This window comes from Nematolebias whitei, chromosome 1, assembly GCF_014905685.2.
Source record: "Nematolebias whitei isolate Nwh7 chromosome 1, NemWhi1, whole genome shotgun sequence".
NCBI lineage: Eukaryota > Metazoa > Chordata > Actinopteri > Cyprinodontiformes > Rivulidae > Nematolebias > Nematolebias whitei.
In genome coordinates, this window is record NC_056498.1 from 80,131,882 (window position 1) to 80,142,292 (window position 10,411).

Sequence of the window (10,411 nt, forward strand, 5' to 3'; positions counted from 1 at the left end):
GATTGAAAAGGTAACAGACTCGGGTGGAGAAGTAAATAAAAACACAACAATCGATATCGAATTATTGTCCAGCTCTATTGCCGGCCCTCTTCCTTGTTGACAGTCGTGTCAAACTGGTTGAAAACAACAAAGACCTGGTTTGTTCCACTTTGGAGTAAGCTGTTGGGGCTTCAAAGAATCAGTTTTGTTGTGTGTTTCCTTGACTGATGAAGCCTTCCGGATCAAAGGTGAAATGTTTCAGCACAAAAAAAAAGAAACTGTCCAGATGACCAGACTGAAAAATGTTGGATTGTATACCTGGATTATTGAGCATGGACTTTGTTGCCTCTAATTACAGTTAATTAGTTGGGTCAGGCTCGGACAAAATGCCTATGCGCTCGGGCCAGGTCGGATTTTTTAGACCCGAATGCAACTCTATCCCCCTCCTCAGCTGCCTGATGGTTTGCCAGAATCTTCTTGGAGCCGACCGAGAGTCTTTATCCAAGTCCTCATCGAACTCGTCTCACTGCTCCCCGAGCTTTTGTCTCAGCAACAGCCAAGGCTGCAGACAGCTTAGCCCTCCGGTACTCCTCAGCGGCCTCCGGAGTCCCAGCAGCCAACAAGGATCGATAAAACTCCTTCAGCTTGACAGCCTCCCTAACCTGGGGTGTCCACCATCGAGTTCACCACCACTGTGGTGACCCCAAAAAACCGAAAGCAGAATGAAGAATGCAGTTATTTAATGTTGGAGTACTTTAAGCCACATTAAAGTCCATGAATTATCATTTTTAAACATTAAAACCCTCGTAGTGTGTTTTTGCCTTTATACGTTATACTCAAAAGGGTGATCTTACAAAAACTAGAGCACAGGTAGTCCTAAGTACAGTACAGCATACCTTAAATTATACGGTTTTATTTGCCAGACCAACAGGCCTCTGCCTTAAAATGGCTTTATTTTACTCAAAGAGATTACTGTATATTTTAAAGATTTCAGTTCACATAGTGAGTACTTGAGCATTACATGCACTGTTAATATTTCATTTTACAACCCAGGGCTGGGGAGACATGGACATTTTCTTTCTCCTAATGGGGGGCAGACCAAAGAAGTTTGAGAACCGCTGCAATATGCTGACTTCCAACTTGACTGAACTTGTAAACCAGACTTTCCTTCAGGGCTAATCAGTATCTACTCAAGCTGAGGACACAACACTGAGGTGTTTGGAGCATCTGGCACTGACTGCCGTCAGATTTACTGTTCTGAACATTCATTAGTTCATCTCTGGTCTTCTAAGACCTACAAATGTTGATCTGAGACAGATGATCTTAAGAGGCCTCCTGCTGATTTACATCAGAATACAATGGCTGACACAGCTGTATATCTGCTTGGGATGTAGTTTTTGGGGGGAGTGATGTGCTCAGACACACACTTAAGAAGGGGATGAAGAGACGATGTCTATTGGGCAAAGCAGTGTCTGTACACTCACGTTTGCAATTAGTCTCTAGGAGAAAAGCAATAAACCTATTAAACCATTTTTTAAAAGTGGACACATACAAATGTGTAACATCACTACAATACAAAAATCAACACAAAAAGAAAGTTCTTCGTACACTTTTATCATTTTTACATACCGGTACATAAAAAAGTGAAAACACAATACGTTTTTTATGAAGATTCATAATAGTATAAGCAAACCTTTGATTTTTTTTTCTTATGTCCCAAATTCTGATTTAGGGTTAAATTTATTGAGTCTTTAGTGGGAGATTTTTTTTATAAATCAAATATAAAACAGGCAGCACGGTGACGCAACGCAGTTAGTAGAGCTGTTGCCTCTCAGGTCGCCGGTTCAAATCCCGGCCAGGGGCCTTTCTGAGTAGAGTTTGCATGTTCTCTCCGTGCATGTGTGAGTTTTCTCCGGGTACTCCAGTTTCCTCCCACAGACCAAAAACATGCATGTTAGACTGATTGGTAACTCTAAATTGTCTCTAGGTGTGAGTGAGAGAGTGAATGGTTGTTTGTCTCTATGTGTCCCTGTGATGGACTGGAGACCTGTCCAGGGTGTCCCCAACCACTCACACCAGTGACCCTCACGACCCGAAAAGGAAGAAACAGGTCAAGATAATGGATAGATGAAATATAAAACAAAAATTACATAAGAAACTATGAATTGTTGCTCTGGGGTTGTAGACTTTAGTTAAACCGTAGGACACATAGAGAGGGGTTGACCATTCTGTACCAGATTTCCAAACCACCTCGAATGAGTTATCTGGATGAGGAGGAGCAGCGACTCTACTTTGACTCTCTAATAACTTAACTTAACTTCTCACTTTATCTCTAAAAGAGCTAATCTATCCTTCTGACAAAATTATTCCAACCTCCTGTATCCATGATCACATTCTTTTTATGTCTACCCAGAGTTTGTGACTGTGCATGAGAGAAGGAGCTTAGATCAACAATATATGCCGTTTCATTTTATTGTCATATTTATGGGTGTTACATCCCGTCTGTCAGTGAGTGCACTTGGGTAGAGTCAACAAACTGTTATGGTTGAGTTCTCTTCATGGTTAACTGTAGTGTGAAAATCAACAGCATCTTACAAACACACATTTCCATCTCGTCTTCTGTGGGGTCCCACACCCAGAATACCAGGGACTCGTCCCTGCCCGGGCGTGATGAAAACAGCGTGACAGACGAATGTCTTGCTGGGAAGACTGATGAAAGCATCTCATCTGCAACTCTGCAGCCCACAGTCACTCCTTACTATATGTGTGTGTGCGTCTCCAGTTTTGTGCAGTTGTGTTAACAAATGATTCATGAATGGTGCAAATGAAGGCAAGCAAAAGTGGAAATATAAGATGTCATGCACAAGTGAAAGGCATATTGAAAAAAGCATTATGGCTTATATGATTACAGGTCTAGCAATCTTTAAGAATGCATACCACCTGTTTCTTTTAGTACCAGAGTTTCACCCATTTTAGTAAAAAACCCTGCAAATTATCATTATGTGCCATCTTATGGAATATTGCAAGATCTATTAGCGCTTGGTGAACATGTTGAAAAAGACTCAGCTACTCTCATAACTAATGTTAGCTCAATATCTGTAAAACTGACTTATAGTCCTTTAGTGTTTGCTAAGGTTGCATGGCTATGGTAGCCATTATAAATTGGACGTTAATCAGTTTTAGATGTTCAGCCAATGATTGCTTTTAATTAAGTTTATCCAGTATTCATGAGATGTACTAACACCAACAACTGAAGACAAGCGCACAGATACAAGCAAATGCACCACCTGTCACCTTCGACGGCGAGCAATAAATATCAAGACGACCAACATAATCACAAATCTGCCGTATCGTTATGGTTATGGAAAATTCACAAGACCATTAACTATTTTTTAACTTGTTTTCGTCTTTCTACCAACGCTCCATAGAAGGCATCTTAACATTAGGGGTGCACCGATTGCAGTTTTCTGGCCGATCACCGATTTCTACAAAGTCTGACCTGTCGATTCAGATTTTGGCCGATACCGATTTTGTTTTATAAGCGACACTGTCAGATGTTATAAGTTCACAATGCACCTTCACTTTTCCAATATTATTTTATTAAAACAAATACCCTTGAACAATATCCTAGAAACAATACAAACTTGTTTTAATTGGCCATGAGGTAGTGCTCTGAGATATAAATGAAGTTCAGACAATTCTTGTTAAAACTATAAAAATCTGTAAAATTGGTTTCTCATGCAAGTATCGGACGATTTCCCAAAATTAAGGAAATTGGGGCCGATTTATCAGTGCACCCCTACTTAACATACTGCATCAATGTGTGGTATCTTAGATGCACAGTGGCTCAGAGGACAGCGCTCCAGAGAGTTAGCAACACCGAGTGTTGCTAACCGAGTTGCCACAGAGTGTCCGAGCTGTCTCGGACACTCAGACTGTAAGCACAGGATCTCCACAGGGCTGTGTGCTTTCCCCCCTGCACACCAACTGCTGCACCTCCAGCCATGACTCTGTGAAACTTATTAAGTTTGCAGATGACACCACCCTCATCGGGCTCATCTCGGACGGTGATGAGTCTGCATACAGGAGGGAGGTGGACCGGCTGGTGACCTGGTGCAGCAGCAACAACCTGGAACTCAATGCCCAGAAGACAGTGGAGATGATTGTGGATTTCAGGAAAGCCACAGCCCCTCTGCCCCCCCTCACCTGTAATGATACCCCCATCACCACTGCAAACTCTTATCGGTTCCTCGGCACCACCATCACCCAGGACCTCAAGTGGGAGCCGACCATCAGCTCCCTCATCAAGAAGGCCCAGCAGAGACTGTACTTCCTGCGACAGCTGAAGAAGGCCAAGCTGCCGGCCAAGCTGATGGTGCAGTTCTACACGGCCATCATCGAGTCCATCCTCAGCCCCTCCATCACGGTGTGGTACGCCGGGGCCACTGCCAGGGACAGACTCAGACTGCAGCGCGTTGTGCGCTCAGCTGAGAAGGTGATCGGCTGCAGCCTTCCATCCCTCCACGACCTGTACGTCTCCAGGACTGTGAGGCGAGCGGTCGGATCACAGGTTTGAACCACTCCCCTCAGGCAGGAGGCTTCGGTCCATAAGGACCAGAACCTCCCGCCATAAGAACAGTTTCTTCCCCTCTGCTGTTGGACTCCTGAACACTCATAATGCTACCTCATAATTTCTGCTTTGGTCACATTACATCTGTATTATAATTGAATACTCCATCTGTACTGTTCTCTAAGCTTTTTTATTGTTTTCTATTGTATGGGTGTACATATGGTTATGTTATGTTTTTAATTTTACTTTATTTGTGGGTGTACACCGGTCTTATGTCTTATGTAATGTTCTCATTTTTACTTTATTTTACTTTATTACTATTCACACCTTATGTCGAAGCAAATTCCTAGTTTGTGAACCTCGTTCATTGACATGGCAATAATAAACTGATTCTGAACACAGCTCAGAAGATCGCGGGCTGCCTTTTTCACTCACTAGAAGATCTACACAGTTCCTGCTGCATAGGAAAAGCCCACAACATCTTAAAGGACACATTTCACCCTGGACATGATCTGTTTGAACTGTTACCATCATGGAAATGGTACAGATCAATTAAGACAAGAACAAACTGATTGAAAAATAGTTTTTATCCGTCAGCTTTTACTGAACTTAACAAAAGCTGTAACTAGGAAGTTCCTGGAGAAACTTTGACGGGGACTGCCACCGTGTCCATTTAAAATGTTTGATTTGACAGTACTATGTGTTGGGGTTTGCTCTCAGCTAGCATCATACCAAATTTCAGCTCAATGTGACAAAAAAATCAATGACTTACAGTATTTTTTTTTCTTTTAAGCCATTTGGATTTTTGATTTGTATTCAGTATATGATGGGGAACGTTCTCTTCTATCACCACACACAACTTCAGCTCCATGTGTAAAATAGCTGAGTTAAAGCCATTTAAATTTAGCTTTAGTGACCATCTTGAATTTTTTTAATTTTTATTATTCAGTATTTATGGGGCATTGCTCTCAGCTACCACCACAACTAATTTTAGTTTAATATCTATAAAAATGGCTGATTGTTTCAATGAGAAAAATGACATATTTGTTTGCAAATTACGTTGCCATGGCAGTGTTTCCCTTACCATTATACAAGCAGGGTGCCCCGCCCCGTCAACAGAACCGAGCGCCCCGCCTACCAAACCAGCTGTGCGCATCCTGCCACCCCCACCCGTCGGCACCAACATAGCACTAAGCTAGCAGATCGCAATACAGCCGCACTAGCTAACAGGCTAAAGGCAGCATTCCCTCACGCTGAATACCCCCCGTTGACAAATGTCCCAGACGAGAGGAGCGCCCTGCCATGGCAAGTTATCTGCGGGAGACACTGCATGGTAACTGGAAACACCAAACACCAGTTTGATATAACATTTGTGTATGTACAGGTTGTGGTTTGAGCCGTATTAAAGTTGACAGAAGAGAAAGACCCTCTTCTGAAGGATAATATTTTTGTTTGTTTGTTTTATATTACACTGTTCTTACGTTTGCTCTGGGAAGCAAACCCAAATTCCGTTGTACTCAGGTGCAATGACAATAAAGGTCTATTCTATTCTATCATTGCCTTTTTATTAACTAGCTAGAAGAGTTATTATTAATAAGCTGGACCTACAATGTGGAAAAATCATAGCTAATGTTAAATCCAGTCGTTCAGTCGTGGAAAGCCCAGCAGAGCCCTTCTGTCAGCAGCAGTCCCTGAACAGCAGCCGCAGTGTTTTAGCGACACAACTTCCATAAGAACACACAACGCTCGACATGTTCACCAGGAAGCTATGAACACTAAAGACCAGCTGATGATCCCCAGACTCACTGGGGCCACATATTTTCATGGGGGAACAGAGTAATAAGGGCTCACCAACGTGACCTCATTTTCCCTTAATTAATGCATTTGTTGCCACAGATTTGCCGTCTCCAGTTTGTTTGGATGACCACACTCTAAACTGCCAAATGGAGACACATGGAGAGGGAGAGAGGACTCACTGACTTGGCCCAATCAGCAGATAGAATTACATTTAAACCCCCCAGTGGCTATTAGCATGGCACATACCAATTAAGACGCTAAGCGAATCTCGAGTGCTTTGGAGATTGAGGCCCGCTGTGTATAATGCTTTCTAACCGTAACACCACACTGAAAATGATGTTGGTCCCATTTCCAGCATAAAGCATACCTTCAACCCCCCACCCCCATTAAAACCTGAGAGTCTTCAATTAGAGCCATTTGCATTTTGCTAATATCATAATTGCAGTTATGGTCATTAATAGGAGAGTGGAAAATGAGTGTAGTGGTTTAAGTTTAATCTGAGCTGGGGGAGAACAGATACAGTATCTTCCTGGTATTAGCTGGTTCTACAGCGGCACTGGAGCTGAGCTTTAATAAATGTGACCTGGATTTAACTACAACTCAATAAGTAAAATTAGGACACCATTAAGAACAATTTATTAACATGAAGCCATGTTGTTGTAGACTGAAGGAGACCAAAAAAAAGGGATTGCTCCATTTGGGCACATGGAGCGCAAGAAGGTAAATTATTCTTACCTCCAGAAATAAATAGATAAGTTCAAATATACATTCTGACATTTTCAGATTAAACTGCTCCAGACTGCAGGCAGATGTGAGACTTACAGTTTCATCTTTTATAACCGTTTAGAAGGAGTGAAGGGGGAATCACAGCAGTGACAAAGTCTTTTTAAAGACAAACACAGCATTGATATTGGAATGAAATATCAATTCCACAGGCAGAACACTTCCACAGTGTCCAGGGAGCATGGGAGGAAGTCACTTTCTTTAGAATTCAAAATGGTTTTCTGATCCCACACAGAGTGTGGACTCCAGAATTCTTGAGCACTAATCATGGCTGCATGCTATCTTTGAAGCTCCTGCTAAAACAATTCAGAAATTTAGCAAATTAAAAAATTAACTATTTATTCTTAATTATCCATCCATCCATTATCTTTCACCCACCACTTCCTTTTCGCTTGGATTAAATCAGAAACAAATCTTTTGACTGTAATGTTTTCTACACCTAGAGGTTACTTAACGGTCCCGAAACATCTTATTCACCTGATCTAGTAACTTTATGAGAGTATAAAATAAACTATTTCAATACAAAGCCTAAATATAAAGGTTGGGGTAACCGGGCCTTTTCGGTCGCCAGACCCAGACTCTGCAACCAACTACTTCAGGACTTGCACTCCATCACTGATCTGGGCCTTTCAAATCTAATCTTCAAACCTTTTTATTCAGACAGGCTTTTAATGCCTCGAGGCTGTCCAGCATTGTTGTATTATTTCATTATCGCTTGTTTTTAACTTTTGTATTGTGCAGCACCCCATGATGGACTTGCGACCCGTCCAGGGTGTACCCCGCCTCTCGCACAGTTATTGCTGGACATGGACATCGGCGACCCCCGTGACCCAAAATGGAAGAAGCGGGTAAAAGATAATGGATGGACGGATTGTGCAGCACTTTGTGCACCTTTTGGCTGTAGGAAAGGGCTCTCTTAGAAAATGTTGATAGGCTGAGTAAACCTTAATGTTTTAGGTGCAAGAAATTCAAGTGGGTAGGAATTACACTGTGTAGAAGAAGAGAGGTGGCACAGATTGAGGGATCCTGGTGAGTGAAGGGAGCAAGTGTATCCACCATAAGGTGCAATGGTGGAGCCAGGGGGTGACTAATGGTGGCCATGACCACCATAGGTTATTCTAAAATTGGCCACTCCACCTCATATAAAAATGTAAACCAGCCACCTCAGTCATTAGAAGAAACTACAGCATACTTTTAAGCAATATAAAAACTAGAAACCGCAATATGTATATGTGTGTGTGTGTATATATATATATATATATATATATATATATATATATAAAATTTTTATTTTTTTTAATATATATCGATAAGTATAAGATGATGGGTTAGGGTTAGACGCTTCTGACATGTTTGCAGCACCGGCCATTCATTTTGCTGCTAAAGGCATAGACAGCTGTGATTGTGCCAACCTGCTGGCCTCTTTACAGAGATAACCTTTACTAAAAGACATTTTATAATGTACTGTATGTAATTGTTTTGTGTTCTATTTGAACTGGATTGACTATAATTGGGTTCAAATCAGAATTCGAATTGGATTTAGACATGTTTTTATGGTGCACTGACATGGCTTTTGTTCTGAATCGGTGCTATTCAATTAAAACAACCTGTGAACCTGTTACTTACTTGTCCCATCCGAGGGTCTCCATCTCTGAGATGAGCTGAGTATAATACTGAGGGGGGGGCATGGAGCGGCACTCAGGTCGGCTCTTCAAGCACACTTCCTGCAAAAATCACACCCCAACTTCAACACAACTTCAGCTAAACTGAGTCGGGGTAAAAGACTTTTCATTTAACAGCATCGGCGCGCGAATACGTCCTTCATGATTTAAGCTTTCTCACCAAAACGGTCTTCAGCTCCAGAATGAAACTGAAGAGATCAGCCGACTGCTGCAGCCTCTGAAAAGTCACATGGCAGACAAAAGACATCCTTGAACGAAGGGATAATGAAGTGACAGCGTCTATTTTTTTTAGCCAGCCATTCAAATCAAACACAGTGTTTGTGATTAATGTGGGCTGCCACCCGCTTAAATAATTAATGATAGCTTAAAGGCTGCGAAAATAATGAACTCTGCAGCCCAGGGTGAAATATCAATCTCATCCAAAGAACCCAGAGGGGCCACATAACAAATAGGGACATTTTCCAGGTGACGGTAATTAAACAGTGAAATATATTTTCAGCTTCAGAGTGAGGCCGATGGGACAAGCGACAGAGAGGGGAACGAGGTCACCAGGCACAACGACACGGAGATAAACAAACAACAGAGATGGAACATCTCCATTAAACACTTACCTGCTTCACTATGTGCTCATATTCCCTCAACAGGTGTTTTAACTGCCAACAGCAGAAGAGCCTGAGGGAACAAAGTTAGGAAGAGTTACACACTAAGGTCTCCCTGACCTTATGACAGGATACATGTAGAGCAAAGCAGATGTTTGTACTTGGCTTGTTTCAGCTGCAAGTCTGATGGAAGCACGATTCTTATCCTGAAGTCTCGCTCCTGGAATGAATAAATGGATGAATAAATCTCATCATTCCTTAAACAAATGCATATTCCTCACAATTTTCATGCATGAGTTTAAATTTTAAATCATGTTTTGTTGAGAAATGACGACATCATAGCGGTTTTGGTCAAACCTTGTTGTTACACACATCGCATGCTTCGTGCTCAGAATAGATGTTGAAGATAGCTCTCAGATACTACCACACCAAATTAATCTGAGTGTCTGTAAAACAGACGGAGATGTAAAATCTGTGAATGGTAATGTGGAGAAGCTGTGGCTGCCATCTTGAATTGGCGAGACTCCAAAAGGTAATCAGTTGTAAATGCACAGCCAATACGAGACTCAGTTTCTGACTTCAATAAAAATGTGTCCAGCGCCTCATCAGATATTTTGCTAACAGATTAACAGAGTTGACTTCGAATAGGGGCAGCACCGTGGCACAGTTGGTGGTGCTGCTGCCTCTCAGCGAGAAGGTCATTGGTTCAAATCCCGGCCCGGGACCTTTCTGGGTGGAGTTTGCATGTTCTCTCTGTGCTGCGTGGGTTTTCTCCAATTTCCTCTCTCAGACCAAAAACATGCATGTTAGGCTGATTGGTAACTCTAAATTGTCTCTAGGTGTGAGCGAGAGAGGAAATGGTTGTTTGTCTCATTTGTCTCTGTGCGTCCCTGTGATGGACTGGAGACATGTCCAAGGAGTCCCCGACCTCTCACACAGTGACTGCTGAATATGGACAACAGTGACCCCTGTGACCCGAAAAGGAAGAAGTGGGTAAAGAT

At 42.2% G+C, this 10,411-nt stretch overlaps 1 protein-coding gene across 1 annotated transcript in view; it reads right to left on the minus strand.

The window, feature by feature from the left end:
• fancl (FA complementation group L) overlaps positions 1 to 9,700 on the minus strand; it is a 50,257-nt gene extending 40,557 nt beyond the window's left edge. The window contains exons 1-5 of the mRNA XM_037698264.1: positions 9,692 to 9,700; positions 9,572 to 9,630; positions 9,423 to 9,483; positions 8,972 to 9,028; positions 8,756 to 8,853 (exon numbers count right to left, since the gene is read on the minus strand). Of these exons, the coding sequence (XP_037554192.1) occupies positions 8,756 to 8,853; positions 8,972 to 9,028; positions 9,423 to 9,483; positions 9,572 to 9,630; positions 9,692 to 9,700 (284 nt within the window). The remainder of the gene's footprint in view (positions 1 to 8,755; positions 8,854 to 8,971; positions 9,029 to 9,422; positions 9,484 to 9,571; positions 9,631 to 9,691) is intronic.
• Positions 9,701 to 10,411: the final 711 nt, after the last annotated feature.